The 25,434-nt window shown below is 45.4% G+C and overlaps 2 protein-coding genes across 9 annotated transcripts in view; both read left to right on the top strand.

Moving 5' to 3' along the window:
• Nucleotides 1–5,351, top strand: part of GPCPD1 (glycerophosphocholine phosphodiesterase 1) — a 47,945-nt gene extending 42,594 nt beyond the window's left edge. For all 5 annotated transcript variants that reach the window (XM_072857284.1, XM_072857285.1, XM_072857283.1 and 2 more), the window contains one exon: nt 3,575–5,351. In XM_072857284.1, the coding sequence (XP_072713385.1) occupies nt 3,575–3,779 (205 nt within the window). In that variant the 3' untranslated portion in view covers nt 3,780–5,351. The remainder of the gene's footprint in view (nt 1–3,574) is intronic.
• Nucleotides 5,352–7,905: 2,554 nt separating this feature from the next.
• On the top strand, nt 7,906–21,057 carry LOC140649704 (THUMP domain-containing protein 2-like). Of its 4 annotated transcripts, none has more exons than XR_012041713.1 (10): nt 7,906–8,050; nt 8,445–8,577; nt 10,373–10,782; nt 12,002–12,079; nt 13,452–13,504; nt 13,824–13,911; nt 14,536–14,607; nt 15,229–15,343; nt 15,664–15,856; nt 17,127–17,190. XR_012041713.1 is itself a non-coding variant. In XM_072857280.1 (10 exons), exons 1-10 carry the CDS (start codon nt 7,955–7,957, stop codon nt 19,158–19,160), a joined length of 1,440 nt encoding a protein of 479 aa, XP_072713381.1. In that variant the 5' UTR covers nt 7,906–7,954; the 3' UTR covers nt 19,161–21,057. The 4 variants fall into 4 exon arrangements, 3 of the variants coding, with proteins under 3 accessions (XP_072713381.1, XP_072713380.1, XP_072713383.1); XM_072857280.1 differs by lacking the exon at nt 15,664–15,856 and adding an exon at nt 18,842–21,057 and having other exon boundaries at nt 17,127–17,202; XM_072857279.1 differs by lacking the exon at nt 15,664–15,856 and adding an exon at nt 18,842–21,057 and having other exon boundaries at nt 17,085–17,202.
• Nucleotides 21,058–25,434: the final 4,377 nt, after the last annotated feature.

Here is a 25,434-nt window from a genome sequence, read left to right as displayed (position 1 = left end):
GCAGGGAATTTTTTTCTTTATTTTTCCCTATCCAGTCCTTTCTCCACTTGGGCTGCAGATAATTAGACATACCCAAAGTGATTAAACCACATGGATAGTCTAGTGCAGTTGCTGGAACAATATTCTACTTTTTTTCCTCTGTTCAACTAGCATTCATGTCAGCATCTAAGATATCCAAACTACTTGTGTTAAAAGGGCAGCCTACAGAAAAGGTGCCCCTTCTACCTCCAAGCTTCTGTTTGGGCCCTAATCTAGAAAAGTACTTTAAATGCATGACTGGGCATCTTCTATTCACACAGAAAACTGAATCTCATGCTTAAAATGCTTTATTAGTTTGATTTAGATTTTATTTAGAGAAAAAACTTTCACCTCTTGTAGTGAAATTCTCTGGATTGGCAAAAATTATGAATTTAAAAACAGGATTTGTGGGATGATTTATCTGCTTTTTTTTTCTCCTGGATAAGCCTTGTAAACAGTCCAGGAAATATTTCTGTGTTTGAATATACTTAACTCAGTAAGAACAATGCAGTCTTATGTTTTTACACCAGTTGGCTCTATATGAAAATACCAACGTGGAGAGGGGGTGGGCACTAACTTACACTTGCATTATCTTTTTTTAAATTCACTTGATCTACTTTACATGATCTGAGTTCTGTTTGTTGAATAATATACACAGCTGCATGGAAATATTAAACCAGTAATCCTCAAACATTTATGCTGAAAGCTTTTCCATGAGAATCTTCAGTGTGTTCTCCTCTCTGAACACTACAGTTCCTTATGGCTGCATGTTGCATTTGCAGACTCCAGACAAAAGCTCTGTGCTCTATTAGTACTAGTAACTTTCCAAAACTAACACAAATTTAGTTGGCGATAAAGGCAAAAGCATTCAAAACACTTCTCAAAACTAGAAGACTGTCTAAATCTGCGCCATATTTGCCTGAAATGGAATGTTACTTAAATAAATAACAGCATGGATATATGTAGGAAGTTAACTAGTATTACTTGATCTAGAATTTAATCTACTCAATCGTTGAATTAAGATGTTATGCAATGGCAGTCTAAGTCTTTCCTATTTTGTGAATTGCAAAGTAAACTCAAGTTTACCTTGAGATGTAAAGAAAAATGAAAAGTTTTAATCAAAAGCTCCAGAAAATCTTTTTAGCATGAAAGCAATATTTTGGTGCTGCTGACTCTTTGTTTTTGGACCAAGCAATAGCAAAGAAAAACAGCTATGACTGAGACTTGCTGGATAGATTTATTTTCAGAGATTGCAAAAACACTTGGTAGGAGCTAACCAAATCAGTTCTACGCTCACTGCATAACCCTGGAATGTACTGCAAAGCTGTTTGTAGAAAGTGATAATTTTAAAAAGTAATAGTCAAAGGACTTCCCAGTCTTCTGCAGGGCTTGCTTATTAATAGAAGTCAAATGGAGGAACTTTGCGTAGTTACTTATAAATAATTGTCCTGTGGAAGACTGAAGGATAGGGAGATGAGAGTTTATTCCTTATTTTGACAGTGATGTTGGAAGCAATTAATAAGAGAAGTCCTGTAGCTATGCTCTGTTTTTGCCAACTGATTGTGTAGTTTCATTGACCCAAATGAAAAGTGGGGACAAGAAATTCTGAGGTACAATTCTGAGCTAGGTGTGCTTCCAATTGTCTTCTCTGCTCTTGGTTTAGAAGAAATACTATATACACATCGGAGTGGACTGGTTCCAGTAGACAGTCTGAAAGGAGTTTGAAGGGTTGGACTCGTCCAAAATCTCAATTGAAGAGAGCTGAATACGAAGCAAGAATTACAGAATTTATGCTTGCCCTAGTACAGAACTAATAAAATACCTGCCAGAAGCTGCTTAGAAACATGCTTAGCTGTGTTCTATGAACAAGGGGCTTAGAAACATGCCTTTGCTCTTCTAGCGTCTAACTGATGGGAAGGACTTAAGATTTGCAGTTCCTAAGGTGAATTGCTATCTAGAAAACTATCTTCTAATTTCAGTGCTTTGTCTTGAATGCATAGAGACATTTATAAAGTGTAAGCTCACTTAACTGAAGAAAGCACAGGTCATACCTGCATCCTGGAAGGAAGGAAGGTTGAGCTTTTATTTTGCAGATAGCTTCTATTAGGCAATTTTGGGTCATATCTTTGGCCTGTATTGGATTATAGGTTCTGTGCAAGTAATTTAACTACTGTGCCTTCTGTGCATGTTCCCATAAAACTGGAAAGCATTTGTCCTCACTTCTAGGAGTTACTTTACAGAAACTATCTTTGATCTTACTGTAGGTAACGTGATCCACACCTATATTTCCTGCAGAAGTGTTTCCTCCTTTGAATCCCATTTACTGTATCACCCTTTGAGCTGCATATTACTTTTGATGTCTTGGAATTGCTAACAGTTCACAAGTTGTCTTGCTGGGGTAAAAAGGTACCTGGCACTCTATCACATAGCACTCCATTGTTTTGGTTGTGACATTATGTTCCTTTTGGATGTACCTTGAAATTATGGTATGAAAGAGAAAGCATGATGCAATAAAAACAAACCTTTCATTTATGATTCCTTCAAGAAAGTACAAGTATTCATAAGAGACTAAGGCAGAAGCCACAGTAATTTCTTCCAGAAGTTTTCATTGGAAGGAGATAAACCTGGAGACCTGCAATACCTGAAACTGTGTATGCGCAATAGCTACAATTGAGGGGAACTGGATGCTGGGATTTAAATTTTGGTTATAAATAGCATACTGATGTTAGAAGTTAATGTTGGGAGATCAGAATGTATCCTTGTCAAAATAAGCATTGTACCAAAGTTAGGTTACAGGAACATGAATGCTTTTGCTTTATAATGAATTACACCAAAACAGTATTTGAGTTATGTGCCTCAGTGCCTACACTGTCAAACTCAATGTGTTTTGGATTTGGACAGTCTGGTACAATGTTAACAATTCAAATCCTGCAACTTTGTTTACATGTGTGAAAACAAAGTGAAAAGAGGATATACTATTTTAAATAGTGTAGATAGTTAAATTTGCATTAGGTAGGAATAAAGATCAGATTTTCTGTTTTTCACTCTTGACCTAACATTGTAATGGTAATTGTAAAAAATGGTTCTGAATTGGGGGTGTGTGTGAAATACTCCTTGAAACAGTAAGTATAAACTCCATTCCGTATTATGTACAAGTAGTGTATCACAGTCTATTCAAATAATCTCAGGGCTCTGAAATTTCTTATGCTTTTAAGTTTGAAGCCTGGAACTCTGCTCTTACTTCACTGCTTTGTGCCACTGTAAAATCACATTTTTCAGGAGAGTAAGTGAGGTAAATGCCAGTGGGTAGCTTTTTAGTATATCCAGTGAAATACTAACCATTGTGTAAAGGGAATACCATTTTATATTGCAAGATATGCAAGATATTGCAAGAAAACTTAGGGTACTAACCTCAAACATACTGTTTTTATAGACTTGCTGATACCTAATTTTACTCTAGTAGGGGGAAAAAAAACCCAGTTGCTTCATCTAGTCTACATTTCTGTGAACTGTCAGGTTATACTGATAAGTGCTTTTTCTTTTCTTGTTTATTCAGAATATATGACTCCAATCCTGAACAACCCAATATATTCCAGGTGGAGCAGCTGGAACGTCTCAAGAAGGAATTACCAGAGTTGAAAAGCTGTGTGTGTCCCACACTTAGCCACTTTAAATCCATCTCTCCATGTAAATGTCATCATAGTTGCCTGGAAGAGAAAGCTGTAGATAACTTGAAGAGTGTTCAAATGCAAAAGGACTGATTCTAGGCAGAATGCTGTTTTGTATCTATTTAACTTTCACCATTGGAACAGTACTGTCTATGCCTTCAGGTTTGTTTTATTTTTAAGTCCCCAAATAGCAATAACTGTGTTCCTCCTTCCTGACAGTACTTGGAAAAATTTCAAACAATGTTAAAATATTCAGCCAGCTATAGTTATTGTTACAGTTTACATAGACAGTTTTAACTGTTTCCTGTAATCAAGTCTCAATTCTTGAAAAAGAAAATTAAGTATTAACACTAAGTGTGGCTTTAAAAATAAAAAAAAATATTACGCAGTCTGAGGAGTGGAAGCTCAGAAACTAAATTGTAGGGAAATTACAATGATCTGATACTGAATATGCTGAAAAATTGTTTTGACTTTGATTTTCACTTCAATGGTACAGCTTGTCAGCCTGCATCTGACAACAGGAAATTGAGAGTGCTTATAAGATACATATAATTAGATCTGGCCTGAATAAATTGGTACCTCACATATATGTATTTGCACTGATAGATCCACCTGTACAAAGCTGTGTGCCATTTAAAAATATCTATATATTTTTAAGTAAACTGCAATGCATATTAACTCACTTTCCTCCCACTTCATTGGACACTTAGTCTGCTGCTATTATTTTCTGATTTGCCAATTCATTGGTACAGTGTCTGTGTATAGCAGTCAGGGGTGAACCACAATTATGATTTCTTTTTCATCAATCTTACACAGGCCTGCTAAACTTTAGAAATGTTGCAAATCATTTTAACAGAATTACATAAAAATCTTCAGTGGTTGAGAATCTCTTTTGCACAGTAACCTTAAACAGAATATGTAACATGCACAAACTCTACAAAATGCATGCTTTAATTATTAAGCATGAAATTTAGGTGTTTGCTGAGGTCCTTGCATCTTTTCGGTGCTAGTTGTGTGTGAAGGGTGCAAGGACTAACTCAACTACTTAATCTTCTTTGCCTAAAACCACAAGCCTATTACTCACAAACATTTGAAGAAAAGGCTATACCATACATGGTTTTTCTTATTTACATAATTCAAGGTACTAGCTTTTGTATTTTGCAAGATTATTTTTTTTTTCCCTTGGAGCAAGAATCACAAATGTACTCAGTTCAGATAATCGGTATTCTGTTGGCTGGTATCTATCCTCTGTAATTTATTACAAAGTCATAGTTTAGAGTTCTTAATAGATAAGTATGCATGTCCTTTTTCCACCTGAAGTTGCAGGTCATGCCAACAGCTGTAACTTTCTACTGAAGTGTTAATGTATAATAAGAATGGAAAATATTTATTTTTTCTCTTGTAAATTGACAATGAAAACAATAGTGTGTACTATATTCTTGATATACAGTCATTGCTACATAGAACTGATTGTACAAAGAGTAAAGCCATGGCAAATAAGTGCTTGAGCCTGCACCGCTGTGCAGTTTCAAACAAACAGCTTGTTTCGACTTGCCTTGTGCATTTTAGTATTTAAAGTTCGTTTGTCCTGCACAAACAGCATAGTAATGATTAGGTATCTGGAAGCTGTCTTTTATTTAAAAAAAAAAAAAAAAAAAACAACAACCTTAAACCAAAATTTATAAGTGTGTGAGCTGTGTTGTTTGGGAGGGAGGGCCACTGAACCTGATTCTTGACATAAGGAACCTGTGGCTGTTACCTGATACAGCCAGTCCAGATTCCTCACCTATGTGATTGATTTTTTTTAATTTTTTGCCTCATTTGTATAGCCACGTGGGGTCCTTTTGACAGGTCTGGAGGGCTTTGCCAACTGATGTGCAACCCCTACCGGAGTTATACATGTCACTGCTCATGAATGGGCAGTGCATCCACAGAGATTTTGAACATGATAGCTATTTTGTGTGAAGGTGGCTTAAAAGTTGTGCTGTCTGAAGCACCCTCTCGGACTAACCACAATGTGATGCTGAGAGGGGCTTGGCAACCTTAAAAATTTGTTTCCCAACCTTCGGATGCTCAGAGAATAGCAGCATTTACCTATTCTGTTTGTGGGAGTGGGGTGTGGAAATAAATACACCTACTGTGGTGATGATTTTACAAGATAGTTTTGAGCAGCATTACAATTTTAATGTACTCTTGCAGACTCCCTTATTTATGAGTAAGTTGTGTCAGCAACTTGCTCCAAACCTGACTAGGCTTTAATAAGCTCTTCTTCTGGGTCACTTCTTAGAGCTGAGCTCGCAGCTTGGCCACACGCAACAGCTGTTCTGCCATAGCTGACAGGGCAATGCAGCAGGGATACCGAAGAGCAGGGCTTGTGGGAACTGGTGGGGGGGGGGGGGGTTAAGTTCAACTAATATCTTACCAAAAACCTCCTCTTGTAAGGAAATGCTGTGGTGATGAGCAAAGATGGGAGCATCTACCTGTATTGCTCTGTGGGTGTCCATCAGCTGCTGGTAAGCTTTAGGCTGAAAGGGCCAGGGGTGAGCGTTATGAGACTTCATCTGTGGGCGAAAAAATGATTCCTGAAAGAGTCACCTTGTTGAACGTACAGCTCTTTGAGGGAAATTATGTGGTGTTGCCAAAGAGGATTTTAGGTGAATTTCTTGTGGAATTGTTCCATCCCTACACCCTCACATGAGCACGTGGCTACTCTGCACTGATGCCCAGCTGGCGTGAAGGCTCCTTGGAAATGCTGGATTTCTGCCGAGACCGCTACGCAGCCTGACTGCCCTGGCAGCTGCTCCTCCCGCATGGCAGCAGCAGGTCACTAAGGTAAGTGTGTTGCCTGGTGAAAGGCAGCTGTCAGTGTTCCACTCAGCCAGTGTGCAAATCAGCACTGTGTAGGTTGTTGAGTGCCTCTAGTTCCTCCAAAACCTCCTCAGCTCTCCCCCAGCTGTTAACCAGCTCATTTCTCATAGGCTTCAAAAGAAAAACAGTGAAAGAGAGTGGCTGTGTTGAGGGGACCTCTATTTTCCACTGAGTGTGATGGGTTTGGGTAACTGCCTTCAGGCAAAGATGTGCTGAGAGCCTACAATTTCAATAGCCTCCATTGGTGGCTGCTTCCAGAAGGTGTTGGCCTTGACCACTTACATTGCAGGTGGACTCCCCTTCCTCATCGGAGTCGCACAGCCAGTGCTGGGCTCGTGCTGCAGTGGGCTCAGCTGGTGTTTGCTGTGCCAGGGGTGGCCAGGAGTCCATCTACAAAGAAATAAGAAGCAGGAAACTATCCCTGGCTGACTGAGGGAAGGGAACAAAGACGGGATAGTTTTAAGCCTGAATTTTCTTTCTACTGAAATCTGTTACCTCTGCCTGCTTTGGATCCTGCCACGTCTGGCTCTGGAGCGCTTGGGGGCAACCAGCGTGGTCTGGAGCACAGATGGCTTTGCTCTAGCCAAGGGACAGCTATAGTTTTTCCATTAATCCAGAGATGCGTCAGCTGTGGTAGGTGAGACAGAATGGCACTTTTCCTGCTCTTGGAGAGTTTGTTTTTGGGCCCACCCAGAGCCTGGACTCTACATGAGACTTAGGAGACCTGTGTTACTTCACCCTCTGGTTCTGTCCCTCGTAAATAAGTGGGAAGGGAGGATGAGAACCTTGCCCCGTACAACAGAGCAGTCTGGAGAACAAAAGTTCCTGCACATCCTGCAGCAGAGAAGGTCGCCGGTGGGGGGGAGCTGCTGGCTCCCAGCTGCCCTCCTGGCGCTTCCCCCCGGGCCGTGGGTGCTGAATCACTCACGGGGGTGGGGGGTCTACAGCTTTTCCTCCCCGATGGTGTGGATGCAGACACCTCTTCTGCACCACAGCGATCCTCCTCTCCCCGCCAGCCCTGTCAGGAGTGGTGGCGCGGTCTTCTGCCGAGACACGAGGAGCGAGAGCTGCGCTGCAGTCATTCACCTCACCGCCTGCACTGATGGTCCCTCAGGGCGTCACCTCCCGTCGCGGTGACGAGCGCATTTAGTGGCCAAGCGGTCCCGTGGCGGCAGGTGAAGATTTGCCCCCAGAGTGTACAAATATACTCCGCACCGGACGCTTTCCAACGCCTTCCGCACCGACGCAGGCGGCAGCAGAGGCTTCTGTCCTGCCCCGCCGGCCCCCTCCCAGGGCGGGCTCACGGCGGGAGAGCCGCCCCCGAGGAGGGGCCCCGCCGAGGAGGGCCGGTCCCGCTATAGGCCCCCTGGGCCGCGCTGAGGGTGGTGGGGCGGGCCAAGATGGCGGCGAGGAGCGGGCGGTACTTCTGCACGGCGGGCCGCGGGCTGGAGCCCTTCCTGGCGCGGGAGGTGCGGGCGCGGCTCGGCGCCACGGAGGTGAGGGGGGAGCTGGTGCCTGTGCCGGTGCCCACCCGGGGCGGGGCGGTGCGGTGCGGTCCGGCTCGGCGGGGAACGCGGCTTCGTTGTCTTCGCGCCCCGGAGCCGGGCGGCCGCGGCGTGGGGTGTGCCGGCACCTGCGCGGGGCCCCACGGGTCTGGTCTTGGTCTGGGACGGAAGGGACCCCTCAGGGCCGTCTGGTGCCGGCCCTGCCGTGGGCAGGGACACCTGCCACTCGGTCAGGCCGTGTCCTCTCGCCACCTGCGGTGAGCTGAGGTCTGCGCTGCCCTCCTCCCCGCGAAGGGGCGAGCGGGTGTGAGGGGCTGCTGGGCTGGTGAGAGTGCTCGCCCAAAGCCCCTTCCCGCTTTGGTTTGATTTCTGTTTTTCCCCTGAGGTGGACTGCGTCTCAGGAAAGGTCTTCTTCAGCACAGAGGCGGAGCCGGGCGAGCTGAGGAGACTCAAGTCTGGAGAGCGACTGTTTTTGCTGCTTAAGAAACACACCCCACTTGCAGTTTCTAGAAATAAAGGTATGGCACTGACTCCTTCCCTCGGCTCATCCCCTGCGGTTTGCTTGCAGGGTGTATGCTCAGAAACGTGAAGGCCCAGTTCAAGTCCTACTTATAAAGTTACTATTTGATTTACTTTATTTTTTTTACTAATAGCTGTAGTTCTAGTTGACAGTAATGAATTCTGGAGTATTCTTCACCCATATATGTTTTCAGTGCTTTTTTTTGTGCTGAAAATGGCTTTAAAAATGTTTGAAATGGGTATCTTACCAGCTTGTGTTCTGCTGGCACTGTACATATATGTGTATGTGTATGTGTAACACCGCCACCTGCTTCCCCTCTGCCTCCCCCCAAAAAAAACCAACCAAAAAAACCAAACCAAAAAAACCACACAACCAAACCACAAACCCAAAGAAACCCACCCCACCCTGAAACTGAAGTCCAGTTCTGGACCCTTTGTATGCATTTTAAGGAGGAGTCATTTTCCTTTAGGCCAAGTGGATCCAGACGTATATCCTGTGTAACTTAACTGTTCAGTACACAGATTTCTTGTACATCTCAGCTACTTGGGTCACATTCTTTGTCAGTGTTGGAATAAAAATTTCCAGTAAGATGGCTTGATATCTGTGTGCTGGTGGGACTTTATTTGGGAGATCTCAGATGGCCTTGGGCTTTGAGGATCAAATTTAACCATGATTCTCAATGAGAAAAAGAAATACCTTCCGCCCCTTCCCCCAACCCTTGACCAGCTTCAAGGTTTTCAAGTGAATTGTCCTGTATATTCCTTGTGCCTCTCTTGTTGTAGCTAGGTCAAGAGGACTTCCCACAGGTGTAAGTTTAGGGGTGTGTTGGAGACTTTGCAGGATTGAAGGCAGGTTGATGACTAGTGAGGAGAGATGTCCTTTATAAAGTTGTGGCTTTTATTCTGAGCTGAATCAAAGTGATTCATGTTCAGGTCTGTCTTTCAGTCCTACAGAGTGTCCCACATCTCTAATTGTCACTGAAATCAGGAATAAAACCTCTTAACACCAATGTAGCATTAAGAAGCAGGCATTTTCTTTATTGCAGCGCTGGATGCACAGGGGATCCTTCCACCTAACCAGTTTGCACAGATCTAGGTTCATTTATACAGCATATCTTTCCATATGCATAGATTTTCACACTACTAAGTGGGACTATATTAATTAGTATCTTACATAATGATGATTCAGTATAACACATGCTCAGTTTTTCATGTGGGGGTCCTCAGGTGGTCGTAGACCCCAAAATCATGCTTTTCAGGTCATGAATTTGGGGTCATTCTTCTTTTTAAGGCTTAAGTTTCTGCATTGTTAAATATCACATGCTAGAAGATCGGTTTTACCAGGATATTCTTGAGTTTTCTTTTGTTCCTTCTTGGTTGACCCTTTGACCTTTATTCTTTACACGTTCCTCACTTATTTTCCAACGTAATCCTGGACCAAGTGCTTTCTCTGAGGAGGATGGCATGGTAGGCTGGTGCTCCTTCCCTGGGAATCTCTCAGAGGTGGTCTGGTTTTGTAGAGCTGCTGAATTCTTCTGCGGAATTCAACCCCTGCACGATTTAATCTTGGTTCTGCAGAGCTTGTAATCAGATGGATGCCTGGGTCTCTGCTGGTGGGGTAGGTGGGTGTTGAGAGCTCAGCTGTGCCTGTGATTGCTGCTGCTGCCGCTGTGGTTCCTGGATTCACACATTGATGAAATGTGAACACAGTCTCTGTTAACAGCTGTTTGGAATCCATAGGAAAATCAAATGCTGAGACTGAACTACTTAACCTGAATCTACTTTTTCTTCCAGGGAAAATGCTGCATGAGATTAAAAGCCTCATCACTGAGGAACCAAAGTATTGGCTGGATGTTATCTCTATCTGGAGAAACCTTCATGAGGGGAAAAAAGACGATGTCTCTCAAGAAAACCCAGTGCCTCTGAAGGGGAAATCAGAAGAAGAGGCCAATATTGCAACTAAAAGACAGAAAACGGAACAAGTGAGAGAGACTGTGTCTGAGGAATGTCAAGCGGAAGCTGGAGAGAGGTGTGGGGTAGCAGAGAGGAAGAGCGATCGGGACTGCTGGACTGAAAGCAAGGCTTCCTTAGAAGACCCTTCCAACAGCAGTGGAGAGAAGCCTATTGCGAATGAGCAGCTTAGCTTCACTTTCAGAGTTTCTTGTCGTTGTAGTGGAGCGATTGCCAAAATACTTCCTTCGCAGGTATACTAAAGTATCTATGTTTCCACAGAATTTAGCAAAGGTGAAGGGAGATGTGTAGTTTATTTGTCATGTCAATTGTGTGTTGTATGTTTTAGAGTAATAAACTGATCAAAGCTTTTTCTGTATTTTCTGAAAAAAAGCCCTTAACCTGCATTTACCTGAAACAAGTGGAAATACAGGACTGTTGTTAATTTCTGGGCACTGTTACCCTGCCTATTTTTCAAATCAATGCCTTTTATTGAGGATAAGCAAAGGTAAGAGGTTGAGGTAGGTGCGCTTGTGGAGTCTGAGGAGTGATCTGGTAGTAGTTTACAGGTACTTAAAAGGCTGTTGCGAGGACAGTAGAGCCAGACTCCTCTCAATTGTGGCAGAGAGTGTAAAAGAAGGCGCAAAACCAGAACTTGCAGCTTCGGTGGGCTCTGGTTGGACATGGGTGAGAGCTTGTTCCTCAGGAGGGTGGTGCAGCCCTGGGAGGTGTCCTGGGGGGGTGGATCTTGGTCCCTGGGAGAGAGCGGTGGCATAGAGACCTCCTCCAGGGGCCCTTTCCATCCAGCACTCTTCCCATCTATAATATCTTTCTACGGTGAGGAAAATAAAAAAATAAAAAAAGAAACCTTGTGTAGCTGCAATTTATGTAGATTTCTCTTATTCGAAGATAATAGTAGTTTGACTAGATTTTTTTTTTTTGTTCCCTGCTAAAGCTAGTACCTTGGGAAGATGGGGCACATGAGCCTGCCAACATGAATGTTTGCTTAAATTTGTGCTGTGCTTTTGAACTCTCATGTTCCGAAGGTAGTGAGAGCTTTCTAGATGCCATAAAGGCATTGAAATTGTGAGTTGCAGTTGTGCCTTCACAGGTTTTCTCTTAGGTAATCTAGTTTACAGCCATCAGAAATATTTTCTGCGTGATATATATAATGCTGAAATGATGACAACTTTTGTTGTACCTTGGGCAGGACTTGAACTTCAGCCTCCCGCAGTGCAGCTGAGTGACAGTCATTTTGTGCTGCGGTGTGTTTGCTCTGCCCCTCGCTCGTTCGCTGTGCTGTGCCCTGTTGTACCTCTTCTGTATGATCTTTGTATGAACTGTTCTCCTAGGGATAGAGAGAGACTCTTTCTTTTCCCAGGTATCTGTAAGGATTGTGCAGTCGAGGCTGGGATCGCTAGTTTTCTTACTTCTGTTCTTTTTACTGCCTGTGACTGTTCTTCCCCCTTGCAGGAGATCGGAAGAGCTGTTGGCATAGCCCTCATGAAGCAGTGTGGGTGGCGGGCTGATCTGCGGAACCCCGATCTAGAGGTAGTGGTGCCTGTCTGCCAGATGGCCTATTGCTGCTTCCAGAATTGTCCCCAATATCTTTTGTTTTGTTCTCTGCTCGCTTTGCACGCGGGACCGTGGCCTGGCCCCGTTTGTCTTTCTGCTGCTGAATTTAACTAGAAATCCTCTGGTAGCGCTGAGCTAAGCTTTTCGGTAGCCACTGTGTGCGTGCCTTCCAGAGCACTTAAATAAATGCCAGAATGGCCAGCATGGGCCTGTACATGAGGAGAAGGATCCATGCAGGTGATGTCTCGGGATCCAGCATGCTTAGAAACTGCTGGTCTCTGACTGTGTTGAAAATGGTTAGGGTTAGGAATTACCCCCATTGGGCAGCTAGTTTAGCCTCTGTAGGGGAAGAGAGCGAGCAGCAAGGTCGTATTGTCGAGGAACTCAACTTGAAAATGCCATTTATGGAAGAGCCTCCTCCTAGACCCTGTCCCTGACAAGCAGCTTGCTTAAGGCACGCTCCAGGGTGCAAGCTGTCTGGAGACCTTGGAAAGGACTTGCTGCTCTTGACAAGCTGTGTCTCCATCACTGTGCTTGGTGTGTGGAAGCTGCTCTCAGCACTGATGCTGGGAGGTCTGAGGTGTTGTGTAAAAGCTCTGAGTTAATCTGCTGGCTCTGGTTTTCCCAGGTTGTGTGTCAAATGCGGCTTTGTTGAGCCTCAAGTGGGGCTCTTGTTCTTGTCCAGATTTTTGCTCTGAAACCATTCAAGCGCTGAGGGCTGGGATATTTCAAAAGCAGCATCATGTTTCTGTTTGGTCTTCCTGGGGAGGGATTGCAGTCATGCAAGACCTGTTGGGGAGCTCAGTCTTCTTTTGGGATGCTCTCTATGGGACAGGAGGACAATTTCTTTGAGCTGTGTATATTTCTGGAAGGATTACTCAGGTCTGCCTTCCATGTGAAATACTGCTTAGTGGCACTTGGTTTTGGTGGGGGTTTTTTTGTTTGTTTGTTCTTTTAAAAAAGGGTGTGTGCGTGAATAACTGAGTGCTGGTAGCTAGTATACTGTGAATAATCTTACCCTGCTTAGAGCAAATGGTTTTATAAATAAAAATATCCATTCAATGTTACAAAAATCACCTGCCTTAAAGATTCAAGTGCTTGCTGATGGATTCGTGGCTGACAAAATCCCCTCCCTGCTTGCCTAAATATTAAATCTTCTTTAAAGTGGCATTCAGATTACCTAGTGAGATTTTTTCCAATTAATCCTAATTGTCTGAAGGGTGCATTTTTGTTCTTAAAAACCAGGATCATAAGTTCATAGAAACATCTTCTGTGTCTGGTTTAAATGAGTTAAAGCTATTGTTGTGTCAGGTTGAGTGTTTCTAATGTTATTTTTTTCCTCTTTCAGATCTTTGTACATCTTAACGACATTCACTCTGTGGTGGGGATTCCTCTTTTCAGGTAAGGCATTCTGCTCACCAGATTTGTCTTGGCAGTACCAGAGCAGGCATAATTTCTAAATAATCTTGCTGTCCACTGTGAGTATTTATCTTCTGGTTTAATATTCACTGGACTGTCCCGTTAGTCTTGCAGTCTGTCTGGAGCTTATCTGAGCAGGTAGGACAGACTTTGCAGTGAGTTCTGGATAAAAGCAGACTGGTTTCTATCTGTCTGTCTGTCTACAGATCTGTCTGGTTCATTTGTTCTTTCGTATTACATGGGCTTTTCTGGGTGGTTGTACCTTTATCTTATGTTGTTGTTTTTTTTTTCCTGTCTGCAGGCTTCCATTGGCAAACAGGGCGTATATCAGAACAGCAGGACTGCGGTCAACAGTTGCATGGGCCATGGCATCTCTGGCTGAAATCAATGTAGGTGAATGTTCATGGCAAAGCTGTAGAGTCCTGAATGGGTGGCAGGGGGGGCATTGCTGCTGGTCAGAGCTGGAGCTGGAAGCTTTGAAAAGAAGTGTGGTTGTTTTAATGCCCCATCCTCTAATGCATGTGGACAGGGTTTGCCTTGTCTGTGATCAGAGTGCGCTGTCACCTGCTGTTCACCCAGATATCTGCTGTAATCCCAGGTCCTTCTCAGCAGAGGTGTTATTCCTTGTATGGATATATGTGTAAATGGCAAGATTTTTTCACTGTCGAGGCTTCAAACCTTGTTTGGGGTTGTTCTCCCAAGGGAAAACAGAAGCAAGTGTGCTGTTTTCCACAGATTAATTTGGTACCAATATCTGCCTGCAGTCCAGTCATAATTTTTTCCCCTCAATGTCACCTCAAGGCTAGATGTGTCGATGCATTGTCTTTAGTGAAACTGTTGATGCTTTTTACTAGACTCTCTTAAAACAAATTTGGCCTGGTAAACCAGTGATTATTGTGACCTACCCTGGATTCAGTGGGAGTATGTAGGTGATCTGTACATGCCTGAGTAAGCTTTGTCCTGGGAGAGGAGTCTGTTTTGCTTGGGATGCAATAACCCCTTTATTTTTGTAGGCAGGTGCCTTTGTGCTGGATCCCATGTGTGGGCTAGGAACAATACTGCTGGAAGCTGCCAAAGAGTGGCCCGTGAGTATCACAGTGGCAACAGGCGGGATCTTTGCAAGATGGCTTGTAGTTGCATCAAGAAAAATGTGTCCCACAGTTACACCAAAGCCCGTTACTGGAAAGCTGGGACCAACCTGATCTTTCTAGGCAGTTGTGAAAAGTGTTTTAGTACAAATGTTCCTGAACAGGAATGTAGAACAAAGTCCTATGTACTTATGCAGGTAGGTACTGGGAGCCCTGGATTTATACTGCAGGTTTTGTGTGAGGCAACTATGGACTTGTAAAACTGCCTCGGCTTATCCTGAGAATGGAGGTGTCAATGGGACAGTACAGTCAGTTGTCAGTATTAGAGGCAGCGTAGCTCTGTCTCTGTAGCTAGCTGGGGTCTTGCTGTTAGGACATAGCCTCAGTATTTCCGTAAGTTCCAAGTGTCTTGAGCAGACCAGAACACGAAAGGAGTGAAGACAGCGCATACTTCCCCCATTCCTCTGGTTCTGCGTATTGCTCTGTGTAATGGTACGAGATCTCCCAGCAAGGGGTTTGTCTTGGAAGAGCTGTGCAACAAGGCAGTTCTGAGAAGGGTTTATAAAATAACTACACCTGTTTGTCAACTAGATGACTTTTCTCTTTTTCTCTGAACAGGAAGCCTGTTACTGGGGTGCTGATATAAGCAATTCACAGTTAGAGGGTGCAGATGCAAATATTAGGACTGCAGGCCTGATGGATAAGATTGAGTTACTTAAAGCTTCTGTGAAAGGTATGTCTGTAGGCTTCCCAAGTGAGACACATTTGAATTTTTTTGTGGTTCTGGGATTACACAGGTACTGTAGGTTCTCTTGAGGTGATGCGTAGTAGAGCTAACTCTCAACTAATAGCTGAGCAGTGATTCTGTAGTGCTAGTGAACGGATAATTATTTGTTCTCCGCTCCCCGCCCCCGAACTTTGGCAAGAATAAACTCGCCAGAAGACAATGAAAAGAATAATTGTCAGGCATGGTCAGTAGTTGTCTGTCTTAATGGTAAATGTGTGAATACCACAAAGAGTGCATACTGTGTGAGAATTTTTTGTGTCTTACAGGAACACAGCAAGGACAAACACAGATGAAATGTGGCTTGTAACTGAAATGTACCAAATGAGTAATAGTGGGGACTCATTAAGCTCAGTGTTGAATTGTTGATGTTTTGCAGTAGGAGTATTTTAAATGGTGATGCCTTTTTCCTTGAAGAGGGAGTCTGTTTGCTCTCAGTTCATGAGCTAGTCTGGGGACAAGGTAATATTTTTATGCCCTTATTCTGGAGCTCAAAGCCCGAGTCTAAATTAGTCCTATATTAAATCAATGACAGACAAAAGCTGGCTGTTTTTTCCTGTGCGTGGTTGATAAAGTATGAGTATTTTTTCCCTTGCAATATCTGTTTCTTACCAGAATGGTAAGAAATGTTATTTCTTTTTTATAAGAATGTATATATAGCTTTATTTCTTACTTAAAAGCTGTGATTGGGCTTGGTGTCTAGGATAATGGAAGGTACTTTGATGTCAGGCTTTTCTACTACTGAAGAAGTAATTGGCATCTTTGTCAGTGGTCAGAAGCAGTTATTTCTGCATGTTTTGAGGAGGACCGAAGGTAACTTGTCCTTCCATTTGTAGATAAAATTGTTGTGCTGCAAGCGTTGCTCTGAGGATGGTCCAAGAGCCGTGTCCAGCCAGTTCTGGAAAGGCTGGCATAGAATCACAGCAGGGTTTAGGTGAGCAGGCACTGCTGGAGGTCTTTAGTCCTGTTATCTGCTGGGAGTGGGGCTAATCCCAAAGCTGGGTCAGGTTGCTCAGGGCCTTGTCCAGTTGAGTTTTGAGCATCCTGACGGATGGAGAGCCCATAGTCTCGTCCTTTCACATGCTGGCTACGCTCTGGCCAGCATGGCCTGGTATGTGTCCGGCCTTCATCACCCCAAGGGTGCAGTGTTGCCTCATGGTCAAGAGAACTGACTATTCCCAGGATGCAGAAACTCTGGGGAGACACTTCAAAGGCACTGGCTCTGACAGAATCCAAGTGATTCTGGCTGTAACTAGATTGTTGGGGGGAGAAAAAGGGGATGGAGAGGAATTTAACATGTGATTCCTTGCTGTTCATACGTGTGCATCTGCACATGTGTGCTAAGTAAAGTGCTTGCAAGCTTGGTTCTTCTTTTGCATTTTGCTTGTAAAGATGTGGTTTGTGTTGAGAAGCAGCAGTTAGTTTGGACCCATGCAGTCCCCTGTTTGGAGAGCCGTGGTATTGGGGCAAACGTAACAGGGAATCCGCAAGCTAAACCACGCTGTCATGCATTTGTCTCTTCCCAGTCTGCATTGGGTTGGTGGCGTTTGTGAGGGTAAGTACAGAAGGAGCTGTGAATCTGCGTGCATAACCCGCGGAAGAGCTGGCAGAGAGTTTTGTAAGGTGAATGGGGACATAGCTGCTGTTCACTTTTCACAGTCAGATGTAAAGACCTGCCTTTATTCTGCAGCGTTGCCGTTGCCTTCAGAAAGCTTTGACGCTGTGATTTCAGATATTCCGTTTGGGAAGAAGTTCAAGATCACAAAAGACAGACAGCTCCTTCTGGATATTCTCCAGGAAATGGAGAGGTACGTGTGGCCTCTGACATGCTTGGGGTTTGGTATAAATGTTGTGATGGTTTGGGGTTTGGTGTAAACATCATGATGGTTTGCGATCCTAAGCGTTCAGTGAGCTTCAGGTTTGCTTCATGCCAAACACTCTCCAGCTCTGTAATCTGATCCTGTGCAGGCTGTGAAATTCTGAGCCCTTTACTTGTCCCTTAAAGGCTGTTGTGGCTTGTTGGACAAGCTCTGGACATGCCAATGGCAGACCAAGCTGACAAGGAATGAGCTTGTTGTGTGAGCCACACTCACAAATACTCTTTACAAAGCATGATGGTGAAGTATTTGTGAGCCACACTCACAAATGTTCTTTACAAGGCAGAAAGGAGAAAGAGGAGGGGATGACCTAGACAAACTGAAAGCGTGGCCAGGCAAATAAAGCAATAATCCTTTCTCAGTGGAGGCCAGCTTGTATAAAATCATCAGCTTTCCTTCCGGGTTCACAACCAAGCTTTTACTAGCCTGCCTTGGCAGGAGGGATCTCAGAGCAGAAAATGGTGGTATGCATTTTCCTTTCTGTTAGTGTGTACTTGAATATCCGGCTAGCCACCTGGTCTGCTTTTAGATGCCTCCTTTGATCTCTCACCCTGTCATTTTGTGGCAGAGTTGAGCCAGGCTAATAGTGGGCTGCTTCTAATGGGCAGTTCAAACCATCTGCCCCTTTATTTAATTTCTTGGCTGAAAACAAGCCCTCTCTGTAGGACTGGTGTTCAGCGGGTGTTTATCTCGCTCACCCAGTGCAGGAATGTGGTGGGAAGTTGGTGAAGAAGGTGAGGTAGCTCCACAGAATGGCAGGGCAATCCTATGTCAGCTTGTGCTGACCATCCCTCCCTTTGGCTGTGCTTGTCTTCTGGTCTCATTTGGTCTCTTGGGCCATCCTAAGCAAAATCTTTCCTTGGGAAGGTGGAGGTGAGGAAGGGACCATTACCGTGAGAGCTCCACTGGTAAGACTGTTCAATCCACTTGCCGTGAACAGAGCCAGGATAGTCCTTTTTTCCCCTTCTTTCAAGGCCAAGTGTAAAGTTTCCTCATGTACTAAGAAAAATGGATTTCAAACAATGTTCAATTTTCCTGTGTATCCTGAGTTGGAAAGCCATTAAGGATCAGTGGAACACAGAAAGGGCGGACCTTTTAAAGTTTCCAAAGGGTAAGGCCGGCTTCAGAATTGCCTTACCAACCTGAGAATCTCTTGCTGCCCTGGGAAGCTGTTCCTTTGCAGAGTGGTGAAGGCTCATGCGACCCAGAAACGGGGTTTGAAGGTGACATTGCCCTCAATCCTTGAATTGAGGGGAAATATAGAATACTAAGAGGGAAAAACACTGGGTTCATCTTCCCTGCTAACCCAATGGAAAGAACTCCTGAGGCTGCAAATGTTTGGGATTGAGGATAGAGCCCAGTTCTCCCATTTAGGAAGAGTTATGAAGATAGGGCATTTAAATTCCATTTGGAGACGTAGCTTACTGAGTTGAGCCATGACCCTTAATGTCTTTAGATGTTTTATCGAATGCAGCTGGCATCTGCAGCATCAGCAGTGTTGAGTTCTGCGCGGATGAAAGAATACCAGGCAGGCTGAATGCCTAACCTTTATTTTTCCTGCAATTGCTAGAGTACTTCATGTTGGAGGCACTATTGTATTGCTGCTGAGCCAAGATCTCCATAAGTGCGTGGGTGGCATTGCCAAGTGTGCCGAAAATGACTCTCCTAATGCCATTTCTGATGATGCAAGTGAAACCGCCGCTGCAAAAGCCCTGAATGTTGATGGGAATTCTTCCTCCTTGGTGAATGGCATTGAAGAATCCCTTCTCAGCAGCAGACAGACACATTTTGGGTCTCTGGTGCCAGATGGCGTATATGGAGTTAGTCTTGGGAAGACGGATGCTTTCATATGCAAATACAGGAAGATCTCTACTGCTGGGAATCAGTAGCTTTCTTGCACTGTGCCTAAGTGAACCTGAATGCTGATACACTTGAAAAGAAGCGTGGCAGTGATCTGGTGCAACCCTGCTGACCTGAAGGAACCCTGTGCCATTTGTTAGCTCCCCTCACTTTCTTGGCATGTGCTAAGGCGCTGCTTTTCTTTCTTTGGTTTTTAGGAGAGGTGGAAGATGCCTAATAGCGCTTCAGGTGTTTTTACCCTAAAATGCTGTAATGAGTCAGAGTCTTCAAATCCTTGTTTAGGCAAAGCCTCTCAGTATTGGGAGGAGTTTCTTTGGGAGAGAAAGTCTTTATTTGCAGAACTACAAAACCAAATGCAGTGATATTAAATGTGAATGGATTTTCACCTTCAGCAATATTTTTAGGAAGCACATCTTGTCTGAAGAGCTCCAGCTCTTTTTGAAGGCTGGATGTATGCTTTACTATGTGCCTTGCAGTGTTGTGTTATTTTAGAGCTTGTTTCTGATGAGTTGGAAATGTCACTATTGTGACATTGGAGTGGAAAATAAACTGTTTTGGGTGTTAATTCTTTGCAGCGTTTGTGTGTATCTAATGGGTATGCTTTAGCTTTTTAGGGTGAAGAGACTTACTTCTATCAAAACTAATGCTTTTCCTCACTTGGTAATGTTACTCCAAGGGCACAATTTGGAAGATGGAAAAACTTGCCAAGTGGATGACCAATAAGAGGTGACTTGTGCCTGGAAGAAGTGACCTCTGCCTGCAAAGAAGCTTATGGAAAAATTCTCCTGAAAAGAGAGAGAGCAAGTCTTAGCAATTCTTTTAGTCTCTGCAAAAGATATTTGGGGGTGGTGGTGGGGGACTAGTCTAATGCAAGGCTTTCCCATGGCTGCTGTGCTGACAGGGAAGTCTTTGTATGGAGAATTACTGCAGATTGCTTTCAGATGCGATTTCGGACAAGCCTTTGCCCCTTGGCAAGCTGGGAGGGACTCATGCAGTGTGTTCCTCTGCTGTGATTAGTGTAGAGATAACAATGAGTAGTGTGTCTGGGTTTGTTTGGGCTTTTTTTGCTGTTTTCTTTTTCTTTTTTTGAAGTTCGTTGTGTGTAGGCTGTTGGAAGCATGACTTTATCCGTGTGCTTTCCACGGCAGAGTCACTACTCTGGACATCTTAGAATTTGAAGTAAGAGCCTGTGGTGCAGACTGAACTATGGACACATAAAGGGAATGAGGCTATGGGTCAGCTTGGGACAATGCTGCTGCTATGAGTCCTGCTGTTTAGCTGGTACCTGGAAAGGCGCTAGTGCACCGCAAGTCCGGATTTTTGGCTTAAAACAATATTTGTATTACTATACAAATTATACAAAAATTGTATTATTTGTATAATAGGACTTTGTGACCAGTATCCTCATATGATTTAATCAGATTTGTTCCAAAAATGTCACTAGCTCCTGCCCACCTTCTTTCTTGAGTTTAGTAGCTATAGCACTCTACAGAGCGTAGTGACCTATGGAGCCATAGTCCGAGAAACAAATTTCTGACAGCTGAACACAGTATTGTTAAAAAGAAATAAAATAAAAACAATTTTCCAAACATTTTTTGCTAGACTAGCAATGTCCCTGAAGCCTGTGAAATTTCTCCAGCTTGGCTTGCACATCCCAGCTGCATGCAGGATGCATAACTTCAGGATCTCCTCACTTGTATCCACTACAGTCGTGCCTCATTTGATTATCTTGCTGGTACAATTTGCCCCCAAACAGGTCTTTAAGTATTAACAAGACTCCCTGATGAGCTCAGCTCTTGCTTAAAGCAAGCTTTAAAATAATTTTTCTTGTTCATCTCAGAGCTTAAAACAAATGCTGACTTTGATGTGTTTGTTTCTTGCTATGAAAAGAATGTGTTGGGAAAAGAAATAAGGAATAAAAATCTTAGCTCGTGCTTCAGCGGTGCCCCTTTCTCCTGTGTTGCCTTCATTTTCTGGCACCGATAGAAGGAACTCCTAGTTTTGCTGTTAATGTTTTTAGCGTCTTTGTTCCACCATACGGCGATGCGTGAAGACCCTGCTGCCATCGGTGCGTTGGGCCAATAATGACTTACAGGGAAGGCTGCCAGAGAAAATTCCTTTTTTAACGGTTCTTTCCACAATCTATCTATCAAGTTTGGACTATTCTTTGATTTTTAGAGGAGTGCCACTGGTCTCAGGATGTATCCATAACTGTCTGCCTGCAAATTATTTGCAAACACCAGTACTCCCAGCATTGCAGAAGAGCGTTGCCACACCAAGGAACAGTGAGAGGTTTGACGTCGGCTGTGCTAGGAACAACCTGGGTAGATCTCTAGACACAGGAATACACACTGCAATTATTTCCAGAGTTTATTGCTGCCTATTGTTTGTAGTCTTAGCGGTTTTTTTTTTCCCCTCTACTTGTGGTTCCATAACCAGCTCTCAAGCTGCCCTATTAAGCATCAATACCGTAAAGGATTTGGTGAGTCCCATGGCCTTGCAAAACAGTCCTGCAAATCAATTTATTTAAAAAAACAAAAAAAGAAAAAGGAAAAAAACCTAGGTTTGTATCTTGGAGAGGGGATCTCAATAAAAGGTGTGAGCCCTTGAGCCTCTGAAGTGACTTAAATGAGACCAGTAGCCACTGTAAAGGTGGGCACCTATCTGCATCATTAAATTCTGTAATTCTGGCCTTTTTTGATTTGAAAGTGCATGGGGGAAAAGGCAAAAGCAGGATTGGTCTCACCTTCTCTACCCTGTGTAAAGGGTAGAGCAGGCATGGTTTTCTCACAGTCATCAACTTCACTGCGTTTCTTTTACGCAGGTAGCTTGAGGCAGTGAGCCCAAACCCTCATGGGTGGTACTCTGCTCGCTTACCTCCTGCACTGGATTGACGATAGCAGCTATTTCACTGGAGACCAGGACAAGGCCAAAGCACAGGACGCAGAGGCTACCCTCCATAGCAAAATAGCAGCACCTGTGCAGAAAGCCACACGTGGTCATTAAAAGCTACTGAAGGAGCTAAAGTTGATACTTCTGGGTGTTAGGGACGCGGCAAAGCAGCGCATCCTCTCCCTTACAGCCTACCTTCATGGTGGGCGACAGATGGTAGCACCTTCCTTGGTTGCTGCACTAGCAACAAGCAGTGTCCCCTGTTACGTAGCTCTCACTGCCAACACCTTCCCAGCCAGACAAGGACCGTGGCAGATTCTTCCAACGGTTGTGCCTTGCGCCACCTTCATACCTTTGTCAATAACCTTTTGTCAAAAGGACTTGAGAGATCCAAAACCTCAGGACATGAGGATGCTCAGGTGCAAGCTGTCAGTGCACACATACCTCGAGCAGTGGCTGTGGCCCTGCTGTGCCATTGCTCTGCTGAACACTGAGCATCCAGCCTGGCTGACACACGGGTGCAATCTCCAGGTGTCCAGCTTAGTGCTCCGAGCTTCATGACCAGAGCTGCCCAGTTAACACTCCATTAATGATGTGCTCTGGCACTTCTACACCAAACTGCAGTAACCTAGATGAAGACTAATGTCTCCCATTTCTTATTTGAGACAGAGGCCTTCCAAAAGTTTCCAAAAGAGGACCACTGGGACTTCTTCTGCTTGCTATGTGAGGAGAGGCTGAGAGAGCTGGCACTCTTCAGCTGGGAGAAGAGAAGGCTGGGGGGGGGGGGTGGGGTGGGGGTGGGGGATGGGTGGGTGGGTGGGGGTGTGTGTGTGTGTCTGTCTGTCTGTCTGTCTGTCTGTCTTATCAATGTGAGTAAACACCTGCTGAGAAGGAAAGAAGATGAGGGAGCCAGGCTCTTCTCCAGAGTGTGCACTGAGAGGACCAAAGGAAATGGGCACAAATTAAAACACATGATATTCCAGCTGCACATGAGAAAACAATCTTTTCCTGTCCAGGTGATGTATTTTACTGGCTGCAGGTGACCCTGCTTGAGCAGGCGGGTGGGACCAGATGACCTCCATAGGCCCCACCCAAACTCAGCCATTCTGTGTGATTCTGTGCTTTGATTTCACTCCTAAAGCCTCTGGACTCAGCCCTGATGCCCGCTGGAAAGGATGCTGGAACAAGGGAGGATCCCAAAGGCCTCCCCAAGGATTCATCACAAAACAACATCTACCTAGTCCAGAATACCATATGGCAGACAGGGTCAGAAGAGAGAAAAGATCATTTTATTGTGGACATCAGCTGCGGGGGCCCAGCAGGCACAGTGCTTCAGCCAGTAACAGGAAATCGGCACCTGCAACGACGGAGTCAGAAAGCTTGGATCAATCCATAAAGGCAGGAAGAGGCAGGATGTTGTTCCCCTTCCTTTGGGGAACTCCGTTTACCAGGAATTGTTGCTGGCCCAGAGGAGAGACCTATTGCTGGCAGTGCCTACGGCAGGGCCCTGGCGCCTCACCCCCACGGGTAATGCCCTTAGAGACGGGTGAGCGTGCAGAGATGCGCGGTGCCCCTGTGCCACGCAGCAGGGCTCCATGGGGAGCCCCTGGCGAGCTGCCGTGGAGTTATTGCCAAACCCTGTGCAGCACCGTCCCTCTCCGTCCCTTTGCCAGCGAGCTGGACTGACTTAGAGCAGTGTTCAGAGTTGGGAAAGCCTGGTACACACCTGGGCTGCTTCACCTTCTGCACCTTCCTGCATCTTTTCCTTGGTTCATCCCCCAAAACTTTTGCTCTCTTCCTTCTCTTCTTTTCCGTGTGCCTTTCACTCTCCTCTCCCCAGGCCTGTTTTCTCTTCCCATTTCTTCTCTTTTCCTTGTCCTGGGCAGAGCCTGCAAACCTTTCCATCCCACAGTGGTATTAGCTACGATCAGGGAAAGCCACAATCCACTGGAGTCAGTTCTGATTTTGACCAAAGCACGCTCATTTTACCTTCCGTCCTCTGAAAGGCTCACCAGCTCTTCTGGGTGCCCCAGGGAGTCTGCCGCGCTCTCGGGGGTGCTTGGAAGCAAAGCTGGAGGTGCCTACAAGAGAAATGTCGGAGTTGGCAGGTGGCAAGAGATGACCTGGAGCGGTAAGCGCCTGTTTGCCAAATTGCTACCTTAGCTCTCCCAGGGGAGATCCCTTTGGCTGGTTTGCATCAGCCATGCTTTGCACAGTACCCCCAGCCCCCCACCCAAAATAGTCTTGATGAAGCTCTGACGAAGTAGGACATGAGCAAAAGCCTTCTGAAGTCGCTAGCTACTCGCCTCTGTCTTTTTGGAGGTATTTTGTGGACATTTTCTTCCATGAAGCACATGCCTCATGCATTTGAGAAGCAACCTTGCCCATTTTCCTTACTATGGATCCATCCCGGCATGTGGAGGAATAACCCAAACACGCAGCAGCTCCGCTGCCAGGCAGAGGCACAGCACCAATGTGGCCTCAGCAGAAACTCCCCTCCTGTAGCAGACACGCTGTCACAGTGTTTGGGGACCTGACACACCTCTCCCGTTTCACGCTCCACCACCGTATCGCCGCCAGCTTCTCTGAGGAGGCCGAGCAGAGAGGGGGGTGCATGGGGCAAGGCATCTGCCTGATGCTCGCTGTCGGCAGGGACTGCAGGGACACTTTGCTCTTCCAAAGGCAGATCTAGAAAGAAAAAGCATGTGCAGCAAAGTGACTTCTGGGAAGGAAACAACACCTCAGGCAAAACCCACCCAAAGCCCTACTCCGCCTCTCTTTTCAGCCCTCTGACGCCCAGCCTGCAGGCTTCAGCTCACCTTGCAGAGCAAACCATTCATGCCCCGAGAGGCTGTGGCCAAAGGGACGCCACAGGACATGCGGGGCTGAGAGGACAACGCTCGATGCCCAGCCCCGCCAGAGCAGACACTGAGATTTCTGGCGTCCCAAGCCCCACCACGGACAACCCTCAGTCTTGCCTCTTACCTCTGGATCTCTCCGTGGGTGCTGGCGACTCCTCGGCTGCTGCACAGGAAAGCTCAGTTGTCTCCTCCCCAAAGAGTTACTTGCAGTTGTCAGTCATGAACTCCAGCAGCACCTTCACCTGCACACATCAAAGCCTTGCTCTCAAGCCAGCTGCCTGGAAATGGAGCAAGCAGCCTCTCCCGCTCCTGAGCCTTGCCTCTGCGCAGAGGGCTGTGGCTGTGGGGCTGCTCTTGCAGCCAGCCAGCCCGCCAGCGTTGGCTCAAGACAGGAGGCAGCCAGGGACCTGTGAAGAGCCAGGCTCTGATGGGGCGGGAAGGCTGCAGCTGGCTGCTCCATAGAGCGTACCTTCTCCGTCACCTCCAGCATGGCCTCGAGCGGGAGCAGGTCCTCGTTGGCTGGGCTCAGGAGGTTTGGCCCAACGCAGAT

This window comes from Ciconia boyciana, chromosome 3 (genome assembly GCF_034638445.1).
Source record: "Ciconia boyciana chromosome 3, ASM3463844v1, whole genome shotgun sequence".
Taxonomy (NCBI): domain Eukaryota; kingdom Metazoa; phylum Chordata; class Aves; order Ciconiiformes; family Ciconiidae; genus Ciconia; species Ciconia boyciana.
The sequence above is the reverse complement of the archived record's forward strand: the minus strand, read 5'-3'. Positions and strand labels throughout refer to the sequence as shown.

Bases quoted from the DNA above. Each gene is read 5' to 3' on its own strand.
- LOC140649704 (XM_072857279.1), top strand. From the start codon at position 7,955: ATGGCGGCGAGGAGCGGGCGGTACTTCTGCACGGCGGGCCGCGGGCTG. The intron at 8,578-10,372 runs GTATGGCACTGA...TTTTTCTTCCAG, and splicing joins TGCAGTTTCTAGAAATAAAG to GGAAAATGCTGCATGAGATT. The intron at 13,912-14,535 runs GTAGGTGAATGT...TTATTTTTGTAG, and splicing joins CATCTCTGGCTGAAATCAAT to GCAGGTGCCTTTGTGCTGGA.